Consider the following 14,136-nt stretch of genomic DNA (forward strand, 5'->3'; position numbering starts at 1 on the left):
ACACAGAGAATCAATGATCATGATGCAAAGGACCCTGGGAAGACACAATCCAACGTTAGTGGAGCAGCATGGACGGTCATCCAATCACGAGGCTGGCCAGAGAGAAACACAGGAAGTAGCATGGACGGTCAACCAATCACGAGGCTGGCCAGAGAGAAACACAGGAAGCAGCATGGACGGTCAACCAATCACAAGGCTGGCCAGAGATGAGGCGAACTCTGATTGTTTGACACCCCTGCTTCTTGTTATAATACCTCTATGAGTCTCTGACACAACCGAATCAGAGCAGCGAAAAATACTGAGATATGCAAAGTATCGACTGTTGCCGAAGAAAGGCCAAGCTAGACAGGTGTTCAAATGGCACATACAGTATCTGACATGTGAAAGCACTTGTTAACAAAACAACCAAATACTCCACATGCTCCTCTCAGGAATCAGTAAAGGTCTGGAAAAATACCACTGCCAGTCATGGTGGGGCAGGTCTACGTATACAACTCCCCATGACAACAGACATGTACTGTAAGTGAATATATTGACGATACTAGCGAAACCCTCTCAGTCAGCATGCAAACAACTGAACGGTCTGGGGACTTTCAGCAGTGACTCCACCACTTGCTATGGCGACTCACGGGGGGGGGGGGGGTGGGTTGTGGGTATGTACCCACAATCTAACCATGCTAGCTAAAATAGCTTAGCTTTAGCTTAGCAAAGTCCAAATCTCAATATCATATTACTTTCCTCTTCCACCCATCTCTTTGTGTGGGGAACACAGGAACTAGGAAAGTCCCCTTGTGAGGAAAAGCAACTCAGTCATATGAGTTGTATTAACTCAGTTATGTAGCATTAGCATCATGTCCTTCTTCCTCATCCTGACCACATTGCTTAACAGGGGTCCCTGCCAGTGCCAAGGCAAGACTGAGAGACAGAATGGGAATGAGAGGTGATTGGAGGTTTTGTTCAGGAGGGCGGGACTACTCCTCATCTAACGCCTGAAGTAAAACAAATAATCGAAAACAACAGAATTGGACACAATATTTTGAACGGGAACCATTTTGACTCTGTTGCCACCAGAGAGTTGACTTGAGGCCTATAAGGGTTGTGAAGCTGGGACGTCATTCGGGCTCAAAGCCTGTGCCGGGAGTCGTGGCTGTAGCTGCCCGGGGAGGAGCGGTTGCGGTGCGGCTTGTAGGAGTCTTGGTAGGGGTCCTGGTAGTCCTGGTGGTACGGGTCTTGGTCTCGGCTGTGCTGTGAGCCCGACGACATGCGGTTGCGTCCCTTGTGCGCCCGCTCGTTGTGGTAGTTTTCGTCGGCGGTCATTAGGTTGCGACGCTCGTTGGGCGTGGAGTGGTCTCCCGTGTGGTTGCTGTGTTGTCTTATTCTTTGAGTCTGCTGGTTCACCTCATACACACACAAACAACCCCTTTTTGTTACATTTCTGTATGTTACACTGGGCACTAATCAACTCATCTAACTTATGACAATTAACTGTCTCCCCTTAAAGGTACATCACACTCCAAACTCAACATTTTTGGACAAACTTTGATTTTGGAGTGTAATGTCGCTTTAACCCCATAGCGCTGTAGCTATCTGTTGATGACCAACCTGCAGTCCAGAGATGGTGGTGGGGTAAGGAGTGAGGGCGGTGGGGCCCAGGTTGCGTCCCAGCAGGGGGTTGAGCGGCGTGGCCATGGAGGTGTGTGTGGCCTTCCAGTAGGCCTCCAGATACTCAGCCAAGTGTTCACACGCATCCTCCAACTGGTTCTCATCCAGGATGATGTCAAACATCTCCTGTTAGAGGGGGTGAAGAGAGGGAGAGAGTGAGAGAGGGCGAGTGAGTGAGAGAGAGGGACAGAGAGAGAGGGGAGAGAGGGAGTGAAAGAGGGAGATGGAGTGAGAGTGGGAGATGGAGAGGGAGTGAGAGAGGGAGATGGAGAGGGAGTGAGTGAGAGAGGGAGATGGAGAGGGAGTGAGAGAGAGAGGGAGATGGAGTGAGAGAGGGAGTGAAAGATGGAGATGGAGCGGGAGTGAGAGTGGGAGATGGAGAGGGAGTGAGAGAGGGAGATGGAGAGGGAGTGAGTGAGAGGGAGATGGAGAGGGAGTGAGTGAGAGAGGGAGATGGAGAGGGAGTGAGTGAGAGAGGGCGAGAGGGAGAGGGAGTGAGAGAGAGAGGGCGAGAGGGAGAGGGAGTGAGAGTGGGAGATGGAGAGGGAGTGAGAGAGGGAGGGAGTGAGAGAAAGATGGAGATGGAGAGGGAGTGAGAGAGGGAGTGAAACAGGCTCGCATGATGAGTAACGTGGCATTAGAGCTGAGCTGACTTGTTAGCTCCCTAAACGAATGCCTAGGCTGTTTGGTACTTCACAGAAAACCTGGGTTCAAACCCCGGTCAGTCACACAAACTGAATATTGTCATTTTGTCACTTGATTGTTAATAGACCTTTTTAATGGCCCTGTCTTGAATCAACCTCAAGCAATCCCAGGGAGACATTGTTGGAGGTTCATGTAGAAAGAAGACACCTTGAAAAGGAGCAATGGGTGGTGTAGATTAAAGAGACAGTATGCTGGGTGGTGTAGATTAAAGAGACAGTATGCTGGGTGGTGTAGATTAAAGAGACAGTATGCTGGGTGGTGTAGATTAAAGAGACAGTATGATGGGTGGTGTAGGTTAAAGATACAATATGCTGGGTTGTGTAGATTAAAGAGACAGTATGCTGGGTTGTGTAGATTAAAGAGACAGTATGCTGGGTGGTGTAGATTAAAGAGACAGTATGATGGGTGGTGTAGATTAAAGAGACAGTATGCTGGGTGGTGTAGATTAAAGAGACAGTATGCTGGGTGGTGTAGATTAAAGAGACAGTATGCTGGGTGGTGTAGATTAAAGAGACAGTATGCTGGGTGGTGTAGATTAAAGAGACAGTATGCTGGGTGGTGTAGATTAAAGAGACAGTATGCTGGGTGGTGTAGATTAAAGAGACAGTATGCTGGGTGGTGTAGATTAAAGAGACAGTATGCTGGGTGGTGTAGATTAAAGAGACAGTATGCTGGGTGGTGTAGATTAAAGAGACAGTATGCTGGGTGGTGTAGATTAAAGAGACAGTATGCTGGGTGGTGTAGATTAAAGAGACAGTATGCTGGGTGGTGTAGATTAAAGAGACAGTATGCTGGGTGGTGTAGATTAAAGAGACAGTATGCTGGGTGGTGTAGATTAAAGAGACAGTATGCTGGGTGGTGTAGATTAAAGAGACAGTATGCTGGGTGGTGTAGATTAAAGAGACAGTATGCTGGGTGGTGTAGATTAAAGAGACAGTATGATGGGTGGTGTAGATTAAAGAGACAGTATGCTGGGTGGTGTAGATTAAAGAGTCAGTATGCTGGGTGGTGTAGATTAAAGATACAACATGCTGTTAGAGAGTCACTCACCGGAGGACACTGGGCCAGTTTGTCAGCTGCCACCAGCTGTACGTTCAGATGCTTGCTCTGAGACTTCCCTCTGGACTTGACCAGCCTCTGCAGAACCTAGACGGTGGGAAGACATTTATATATGTGTTAGATAGTGTCAGACCTCTGTTCAAATGGTCCTGCTCTTTTCTAACTAATAATGTTATATCTACACACATTTTTTACGGGAACACTGCTTTTCACATCTTTAACCAGGCAAACCGGTCAAATAGAATCATTTAAAATAAATTAATAATCCATTAGATAGATTAAAGTGTATTTGTCTGATAACAATACACATGTATAACTCTAAAAGCCCTCCACTGATAAACCAATCAGAGTCTAAGCATGTTGACATTCATTTTCAAAAGGTCCCAGTGGCTCAGTAGGTTATAGCGTACTGTATAATTGACAATGTTGACGGTTCTGTGAGTTGTTTTAGATGATGTGTCTGCTTCCTGGTCATATCATTACCTATAGTAGACATGGGTGTGTTTCAAATCACATGACCCTCCAGTCCCTACCTTGGGCGAGGAGACCTTGACATGGACGATGATGGGAGCCAACGAGGTCTTGAGCAGCTGGGCTGGGTGATTGATGGTGTCTGCGTCCAGGATCACCAGCTGTAGGGACCTGGCCAGCTCAAAGATCCTCTCTATCTCACTCTGCACCTCCGCTTGGAGAACAGGATGGAAACAACACAAGACTTTAGAATACAACTTCATTGTCCATTCAGGATGGACATTTTACTTCGGCATCACCGTACAAGAATCCTACACACTGAAAACAGTCAGCCTAGTACACTATATATACGTAAACAAATGGTACACACTGACTCCCATTCCTTCATTGCATTCCCAATACATTGATTCATTCAAGTGGTGTCTAGTATGTCTAGTATGGACACTGAAACGTAAGCCAATGAATACGTTGAGCATTTGATTGAGCCTGTCTGGAGAGCCAGATGGGCGGAGTTTGCACTTTTGGGACTATTCCATTGATTCCATTGTGGGAGGTAAGCTCAATCAAGCTAAATCATTCGTCTTTAGCCGGGTCTAGCTACAGAGGAGAGTAGGCAACCGTCTTCGATACACAAGGAAAACTCAAAAGACTCCTACAGTAAAATAGATACATTTTGGAGGTACATACCTAAACTGGACCTGGTGTTTGATCTCTCGATGATGGCCCGCTTGCTGGGGTTATTCAGAACAGACCTCTTGGCTAATGATATATCTGCTGTGACTCGTGTGATAGATATCCTGAAATGGTCAAACAAAGACACCAATTTAGGCTTTTTTTTTTATATTTTTTTTTTACCTTCATTTAACTAGGCAAGTCAGTTAATTTTCAATGACAGCCTAGGAACAGTGGGTTAACTGCCTGTTCAGGGGCAGAACAACCTTCTCAGCTCGGGGATTTGAACTTGCAACCTTTCGGTTACTAGTCCAACGCTCTAACCACTAGGCTACCCTGCCGCATTCAGTGGATAAATACTGTAAACCTTATTTTGCAGACAGACACTCCTTTACTGAAGCTCTATTCCATGTGAATTTCGAGGCCAATCTATCTCGAAGGGCTTCATAAGTCCACTCATTTGAGTGGAACCGAGTTTAAAAATAAACAGACAAAATAAAAAAATAAAGAAGGAAGGAAGAGCACGCTTTCATTTTACCTGCCGTCAAATCTATGCTTGAGGAAGTCAAAGAGTGCTTTCTGCATCATATCCGTCACCTGTGGAGAAAGAGAAGCCAAAAGAGGGGAAATAGTGGAGAGAGAGAGAGATTGGGAGAGAGTGAGAACGAGAGTGAGACAGAGAGAGAGAGACAGAGAGAGAGTGAGAGAGACAGAGAGAGAGAGACAGAGAGGAGACAAAGTGAGACAGAGAGAGAGCCAGAGAGAGAAAGAGAGAGAGAGAGAGAGAGAGAGGGAGAGAGAGACAGAGAGAGAGAGGGAGACAGAAAGAGAGGGAGAAGAGAGAGAGAGACAGAGAGAGAGAAAAGAGAGAGAGAGGGAGAAAGAGAGAGAGACAGAGAGAGAGGGAGACAAAGAGAGAGAGAGAGGGAGAAAGAGAGTATGGTTAAAAAAGAGAACATTTAACTCTAACAGCCATGACATCAAGCAAACTTCCTGGGAAAACATGGTGCTAAGATGTCCCATGACGACAGCCTACGTGCAACAAACCATTTATCATTCTAACAATTCTCTTCTAGTAGTTCTGATATTCAGTCATTTGACAGGGGGATACTGAAAATCATATCAAACATGCTATTTCATTTAATAGAGTTCTACCCTGATACTAAACAACTACAACTTCTACTGGATGAGTGCAATAGTGAAGCAGGATTTGGGGTCAATTCCATGATATTACATTTTTTATTTAACTAGGCAAATCACTATCAGTCAACTCACTAGATAGATTCATATTATGTTACTGAAATGCAAAGGACAATCCTCATAGTCAACAATAGACTAATTTCAGCCTAAAATGGATCTCCTGAAATGACTGAAGTTAGATGGTATCATGGAACTGGTCAGAGGCCTGCCAGTAAGGATGGTGGCCTATACAAAGATCCTTTAGTGGCTGGTTTAACAGCAGTCTAGTCTAGACACACAGTGATGCTGCTTTCAGGGGTTCTCCTTTCTACTCTCTCTTCTCTTTCCTCTCGCCTCTCTCTTCTCTATCTCTCCTCTCTCTTCTCTCTTCTCTCCCTCTCTTCTCCTTCATCCCTCCTCTCTCCTCTTCTCCTCTCCTTCTAATTTCAAACGTTACTCTACTTCTGATGCTGAGCATTTGCACCCAGAAGGTTGTTACCGTGGCAACAGAGCACACTGTGGGATGAGGCAACTGATTGTGTACCCTCCATGCAAGGAGAGAAAGAGAGAGAGGGAGAGAAAGAGCGAGAGGAAAGAAACTCCCTGTACTATGGTGTTCTGAGAATGACTAGAAAAAACATCAACAAAGCACCTCACTCAGCAGTCTAAATATAGACTCTAGTAGAGCTCTAACAGGCCTGTGTCAACACAATATTAGAAAAACATTGCGTGCATATAAACATGAATGATTATAAACATGAAGTCAATAGAAACATCATCCAGCCATGAGGAGATCTTTTCTCAATGAGATGTGATCATGACAGCCGCAACAACAATAATTTAACATAATGCACTGTTAATGTCATTCCACCAATGGAGCTCTAGGATGGGCCCCGTGGGAGGAGTCAGAGGATGATCATGTGACTCGATGGCCGCCGCTGCTGCTGCTTACCTCATAGCCCTTGAGGGAGGGCCCCACCAGCACCACAGGCCTCATGGATGGCACCACGTCGTAAGGGGGGACGTGTTCAGTCTGTAACAAAGTAACAAAGGAATCAGTGGAGCAGGGGGGAGGGGGCCTCTACTCAAAACCCATTGGATGAGAAGTCAGAGGGGAGGGACCTTTTACCTTCTCATCCAATGGGTTTTGAGAATGAGATGAGGAGAGAGGACGCAAGGAGTCAAGGAAATGCAATTGAGATTTTCCCACAGTAATAAAATGGGATCGATGCACACCACAGTATGGGATGTATGGATCATTGGGACAGCACAATCTGACTCAAATCTATTTCAAATGTTGTTTTTTTCTTTACCTTTATTTAACTAGGCAAGTCAGTGAGTGGGATGTTAGATGGGATGTTAGAAGGGATGTTAGATGGGAAGGGATGTTAGATGGGATGTTAGATGGGATGTTAGATGGGATGTTAGATGGGATGTTAGATGGGATGTTAGATGGGATGTTAGATGGGAAGGGATGTTAGATGGGATGTTAGATGGGAAGGGATGTTAGATGGGATGTTAGATGGGATGTTAGATGGGATGTTAGATGGGATGTTAGATGGGATGTTAGATGGGATGTTAGATGGGAAGGGATGTTAGATGGGATGTTAGATGGGAAGTTAGATGGGAAGTTAGATGGGAAGTTAGATGGGAAGGGATGTTAGATGGGATGTTAGAAGGGATGTTAGATGGGAAGTTAGATGGGAAGGGATGTTAGATGGGATGTTAGATGGGAAGTTAGATGGGAAGGGATGTTAGATGGGATGTTAGATGGGAAGTTAGATGGGAAGGGATGTTAGATGGGATGTTAGATGGGAAGTTAGATGGGAAGGGATGTTAGATGGGATGTTAGATGGGAAGTTAGATGGGAAGGGATGTTAGATGGGATGTTAGATGGGAAGTTAGATGGGAAGGGATGTTAGATGGGATGTTAGATGGGAAGTTAGATGGGAAGGGATGTTAGATGGGATGTTAGATGGGAAGTTAGATGGGAAGGGATGTTAGATGGGATGTTAGATGGGATGTTAGATGGGAAGTTAGATGGGAAGGGATGTTAGATGGGATGTTAGATGGGAAGTTAGATGGGAAGGGATGTTAGAAGGGATGTTAAAAGGGATGTTAGATGGGATGTTAGATGGGAAGTTAGATGGGAAGGGATGTTAGATGGGATGTTAGATGGGAAGTTAGATGGGAAGGGATGTTAGATGGGATGTTAAAAGGGATGTTAGATGGGATGTTAGATGGGAAGGGATGTTAGAAGGGATGTTAGAAGGGATGTTAGATGGGATGTTAGATGGGATGTTAGAAGGGATGTTAGAAGGGATGTTAGATGGGAAGGGATGTTAGAAGGGATGTTAGAAGGGATGTTAGATGGGATGTTAGATGGGATGTTAGATGAGATGTAGGATGTGCACTGTACTATTGTAATGTAGACAGCTATAGTTGATGGAGACAGTTTGGTTTTACCATCACCCACTTACCACTTTTTGTTTCTGCTTTCCTGTGAAGTAAAACAAAACAGAATTGTCAATGTCTTGTAGTATTGTACTGTATCATAAGTCACCATAACTTGTCAGGTCAGAGACCTGATGATCCTGCGATGATCAGAATGTGATTTACAGGAAATACATTTTCAACCGAGGTTTATAACTGACACACGAAATAAACATATACCCTTTAGATTCATCATCAAACATATAAACATGATCCTAATATCCTATGAGGCATATTCACAAAGTCACATGACTGAAGTTCAGGGGGGGTCAAAGTCTTGTCGATGGGTTCACCCTGTGGTAAGCCAAGTCTCAGAGCGCCTGCAGTCCTCAACTGGAGGAAGAGGATGGGAGAATACACTATATATATACACTCTATGGATCCACAACCCAGCAGGCAAAAGTTGGTATGGGATGTTATAATGGCATCATATTCTGGTTGTAAACTGGTTTTGTTGTTGTTGAGAAGTCTGATAACTGGATTACAACCAATGTTAAATTGACATCATATTCTGGTTGTAAACTTTCATACTTTGGTTGGTATCTGTTCAGATTACAACCAGTTAAAGACGTCTTTCTCCGATTGCTAAAAAGACATCCAGAAAAACGTCCTTTTACAGCCATAATACAACTTGACCATGATGTCACAAAAAGACGTCACAACGATGTTGTTGCAACCAGTTTTGCCCGCTGGGAATCATTTATCTTAGGTTCTATGGAGAGACATGGGAAGGCTTAAACACTAAGCAATCCTTGTTCTACGTCTCATGTTGCCTTGACAAAGTTGTCTAGTTCTTCTCTAACCTAGCGGAGGGCCAGTAGGGGCGGACAACGTCCCCCCATCATGTCTAAGAGGCTCTCACCTGCAGAGGAGATAAGGGGTCTGATCGAGGCGGACACCTCATCCTCTACACTTGAGGAAGAATTGCCTCCAGACTTACTGGAAAAGACAAGAGGGAGATAAAAAGAAACACAAGAATCACAGAATTAATGTGGCGAACGGCGACAGGGTTCTAAATGCAGAATCCAGGCCTTATAGGGTGAACGAAGGACTCGAGGTGAGCCTCTCAACTCATCCCAAGTCTAGTCCTCTCATTACGCTGAATTAGTGTTAAAACTGAACAGGCCTAGTGCCGCGAATGGCTCTGAAGGCTAGTACGCACACGAGACAAACCACTGGTGACGGGAGCTTCCAGAGCGATTAAACAGACAGAGCAGCTAGGTCGCTAGAAGAACCAAAGCATTACTGATTATTAAGGTCATAGACCTTAGAAATATTTAGGTTGTTCTATTGTGGATATGGATGGAGAGAAATGTAATTATTCATAATGATCTGTAACACTTCCTATGAGTACCCTCTTTATAACACATCATAAGCACATTTATAACCAAATGAGTTGTACTAATTTGACTCATTTGTCGTAACCCGAATCAGTTTTGCTAAACTAAACATAGCACTGCTGGCCCCTTCCTAACCCCCTTCCCTGGGTAACAAGGTCTCTGACTGAGCGAGAGAGGACTGGTGATGGGCTGCCTTACCCTTGGACTCGCCCTCTCTTCTGTTCCTGCTGGATGCGGATGTTCTCTAGCTTTAGGGGACTGGGGATGAAGCCGATCTCACAGCCCTCCTTGACCAGCCGGCCGATCCACCAGTCGTTGTTGAACTTCTGGATGGGTTGGGGGTGTGGTTGAAAAATCAGTTTCAGTACGTTTAAACAGGCAGTCCTCATTTGTCTTTTGACCAATCCGATCAGTTCTGAAAAAGATCTGATGTGAAAGATCTGATGTGATTGGTCAAAAGACCAATTAGTGTAAGAAAAGATCAGAATTGGGCTGCCTATCTAAACGCAGCCAAAATGACATGAACATAAGGAAATAAGCAGTTTTATCTAGTTTGAACAGACAGTGAGTGTGTTTCAGAACACAGGTACTAAATTCAGTGTATATGCCTTGCTGTTGTCATGACTGTCCACGAGAATCCAAATAGGTCAGACCCCCTCTCATCCGCAGTGGGCGGGAGGAAAGAACTAGAACGGGATTAACAATTCAAGTCCTGTTGTAAAGATTTAGGTCTCCCTCTCCAAATTCACCATAGTGTTGTGCTTTGTCTCAACAGACCTTTTTCCCGCTGAAACTCTAACATGTTCAAAAGCAACTACTTTCTAACATAGAACGTGGGGAATGGTCAGAGGTGATATATAGAACACTAATGTCATTTTGTTTGTTATTTTGTGATGTCATTAAAAAATGTTAAATGTTACTGTAACTTGGAAAGTAAACCCACGACATGTATGAAGTTTCCATGTTGTGCATGTAATATAAAAAATGATACGTGTTTTTGTTAAGAGAGGGATGTGATTCGAGAAGCTATATGAGATCATTGTTTTACACAACTTTGCACAAATGACAAGTAATGCCCCAGAGTGAGAGCGGGTCAGCATGACGGAACCACCCCTTTTGCAACAAACTATATAAATGAACATAATAGACCAGAAAAGCGTCAAGCTGCAGCTTTACGTTTAAAGTGGTTTGAACTGTGACTATCAACACGAGGTAGAGACGATAGTCACCTCCTGGACAATCACTGGTACGGCTGATTAGCTGTCCTAAGTAAAGTATCTTCGAAAGCGAATTTAAGTAGGACCATTATACTACTCTGCTCAAACCATCGTATTATGCTACTCTCATCACCCCAATGGGAACCATCGACATGGCTGGCTAGACTATCTTCAAAGAAGCATCTTCAATATCGAATGTAAGGAAAATAAACTGTGTAGTTCTGTGCAGGACTGCACGGCAAGTCACCGGATACCAGACAACTACAAAGAAGAACAACAGTAGACTTGTTGGAACCCTTTTGGAAAATCAGAGCCTTAAAAGCATGTCACAAAAAGGCCCAACTCCTTTTGCAAGTCGACCAGAGATCCGGCAAATCAAGCGGGCGGCGGGTCATGTGCAAAGTATATGGTTACTGTAAATGAGAGTAGTTTCTGAAAGTACCAATGTTAAGTGTCTCTGTCCCCCCCTCTCCCTCCATCTCTTTTGTAACAAGCAGCCACGTTGTTGTCATTCCGCTAGGGACCTGTTTTGAGCGTATTAGGTTTCCAGTCAATAACCGATGCAAAGTGTGTATGTTTATCCTGAGTTCTCATTTAATTAGCTAGTAAATAAATAATTTAACCAATTTGTGTAGTACTGAATCATAAGTAAGGCTGGGGTTTTTGCAGATGCATGGAGGTTACGACTGTTCAGAATGAAGATATGATACGAGGTTATGATTAATAAGTTTATAGATGTGATAGGTAAAGACCTTCAGTGTTTAATTCGGGAGATGGTAACTCTTTAAAGAACCGCTCTCGTGGTGCCCCAGATCCTAATGAGTTAATTGTTACATGACAAATTTAATCGGATAACAATTAAACATAGTTAGGTAATTAGATAAATGTCTTCAGATTAATGTTAAAGTCAAGTCACGACACTGTTGTAATAGTGGTTGATAACGGCCCTGCGTCAAATACATATCAAATTCAGGAGGCTGGTGGCACCTTAATTGGGGAGGACAGGCTTGTGATAATGGCTGGAGTGAAATGAGAGGTATGGTATCAAATACATCAATCACATGGTTTCCAGGTGTTTTATACCATTTCATTTGTTTCATTCCGGCAATTATTATGAGCCGTCCTCCCCTCAGCAGCCTCCGTTGATTCTGATTGCTATGCTAAATCTAGCTTGTCTGGTACAATGGTATAGTCCGAAAACTGCACACTCTGACCTACATCATTTGACATTGAAAAGTACTTCACAAATGTATTTTATTAAAATCTGGTTGATTGTGTGCCAAAGTTCAACCTTGCCTCTTCTGACAAAAAACATTACCTCCTTTATGTGAAGGAAGTCCTTAGCATCGAATGAGATGGCGGTTGCTGGCACCGGCACGTCCTCGTCCAATGCTCCACAGTAGCTGACGTTGGTCTTCACAGCAAAGGCCACGGCTTTAGCCTTTGGGAGAGAGAGAGAGACAAGATTCAGTCAGAGAGCCGCAAAGTATGAACTTCAGTTCACATGAATGATCTATGGCTTACAAGGCTTAATAAAGCCTTCATAAACCCTTTATAATGCCTACATGGATGATTCACAAATCATTTATAAGCAAATGTCATACAATATAAGGGTGCTATAACAGATCCTTACATCTGCTTCTTTGCCAATTGTGGCATAACCCTTCTACCATCCTTTACATAGTACAGTCTTCTTGCTGCACAAGTCCAGCTACTACCCTCATATTTCACTTAAAACTTAAAAAAAATGTTTTATCCTTACTGAACACAACCTAGTGAGGTATCTCTCTCTCTGGGTCTCACCTTGGCTCTCTCCAGCTGCACGGTGGCCTGCTGCTCCTTCTGCTCTCGGGTCTGGGCCGGGGCCTGGGTCCCCGGGGCCCCTTGGCTCGGGCTCTGGCCCTGGACCTGCCCCGGCACCTCCCGCTCCTCCTCCAGAGAGACATCCGAGTCCGATGGTCTGCTTGTGTAGGAATCAGCTGAGCCCTGCAATACAACAGGACAGGGACAGACAGGAAGACAGCAGCTGTCACCATGATCACACAGCCAGCATCATCATCACCAGGACGTCACCAGGTGGAGGAGGTTGTAGGATGATGTTCTACAGTACCCATAATGCTCTATAACTGTATCCAGTTTATCTTACTAAACAGAGGTGAGGTGATTTGGACTTGATTGATTCATTAAAAAAAAAAAAATGTGGGGGGAGCATTTTCTACTCTTCTCACCCACATACGAAAGGTCACTTTTGAGACTTTTTTCAGTGAGAACTTGAAACAGCCCATGGAGGTTATAGTTTCAAATGATTTGGAAGACTATTTCAAAGAATGGCAGCTGAGTACAAATACCACTATTTAATACCACTAATTAATACCACTATTTAATACCACTATTTAATACCACTAATTAATACCACTATTACATCTAAAAAGAACGTCAGCTTCACTCCTTCTAGTAGAATAGTTATGGTTATCCCGGACTAAGTTAAAGTAGTTAAATAGGTACCTGGGGACAATACTGTTGGGTCTGTGGACAAGCTGATGTACGAGACTCACTTTAATCTGAGAGACTCTCTCCTCCACTTTGACCTATCGGAGGCTTTCAAAGTGGGAATGGTCAAGATGAGTACGTGCTGGAAGTTTCAGAATAATCCTGACTAATATATTCTGAGATGACTGCAGTTTATTTTTAATTATCTTGGGGGCACTTTTGTACCAGGAAGAGCATGTCTCGTGATGAGCTAGCACCACCTGAGACTTGATTGCCCAGATGTTTGATTACCACACATGACCACCAGTTGGTTATACATGACCACTGGTTACACATGACCACTGGTTACACATGACCACCAGTTGGTTACACATGACCACTGGTTACACATGACCACTGGTTACACATTACCACTGGTTTCACATGACCACCAGTTGGTTACACATGACCACTGGTTACACATGACCACCAGTTGGTTACACATGACCACTGGTTACACATGACCACCGGTTGGTTACACATGACCACCAGTTGGTTACACATGACCACTGGTTACACATGACCACCGGTTGGTTACACATGACCACTGGTTACACATGACCACCGGTTGGTTACACATGACCACCGGTTGGTTACACATTACCACCGGTTGGTTACACATGACCACCGGTTGGTTACACATGACCACTGGTTGGTTACACATGACCACCGGTTGGTTACACATGACCACTGGTTACACATGACCACTGGTTGGTTACACATGACCACCGGTTGGTTACACATTACCACCGGTTGGTTACACATGACCACTGGTTACACATGACCACCAGTTGGTTATACATGACCAC

General features: G+C 44.3%; 1 protein-coding gene across 1 annotated transcript; it reads right to left on the reverse strand.

Moving 5' to 3' along the window:
• Positions 1-719: 719 nt before the first annotated feature.
• LOC139400253 (voltage-dependent L-type calcium channel subunit beta-4-like) lies at positions 720-14,012 on the reverse strand. Its single transcript, XM_071145235.1, has 13 exons — positions 13,866-14,012; positions 12,602-12,784; positions 12,117-12,239; positions 9,780-9,907; positions 9,104-9,180; positions 8,229-8,248; positions 6,701-6,781; positions 5,108-5,166; positions 4,585-4,694; positions 3,960-4,111; positions 3,418-3,513; positions 1,603-1,788; positions 720-1,398 (listed from the first exon to the last, which is right to left on the reverse strand). Exons 1-13 carry the CDS (start codon positions 14,010-14,012, stop codon positions 1,123-1,125), a joined length of 1,638 nt encoding a protein of 545 aa, XP_071001336.1. The 3' UTR covers positions 720-1,122.
• Positions 14,013-14,136: the final 124 nt, after the last annotated feature.

Source organism: Oncorhynchus clarkii, unplaced genomic scaffold (assembly GCF_045791955.1).
Source record: "Oncorhynchus clarkii lewisi isolate Uvic-CL-2024 unplaced genomic scaffold, UVic_Ocla_1.0 unplaced_contig_822_pilon_pilon, whole genome shotgun sequence".
Taxonomy (NCBI): domain Eukaryota; kingdom Metazoa; phylum Chordata; class Actinopteri; order Salmoniformes; family Salmonidae; genus Oncorhynchus; species Oncorhynchus clarkii.

Coding starts and splice junctions, on each gene's coding strand:
- LOC139400253 (XM_071145235.1), bottom strand. CDS start 14,012: ATGTGTAACCAACCGGTGGTCATGTGTAACCAACCAGTGGTCATGTGT. Junction 12,785..13,865: donor TGTGTAACCAGTGGTCATGT/GTAACCAACCGG, acceptor GTTGTATTGCAG/GGCTCAGCTGATTCCTACAC. Junction 9,181..9,779: donor AAGAGAGGGCGAGTCCAAGG/GTAAGGCAGCCC, acceptor TGTCTTTTCCAG/TAAGTCTGGAGGCAATTCTT.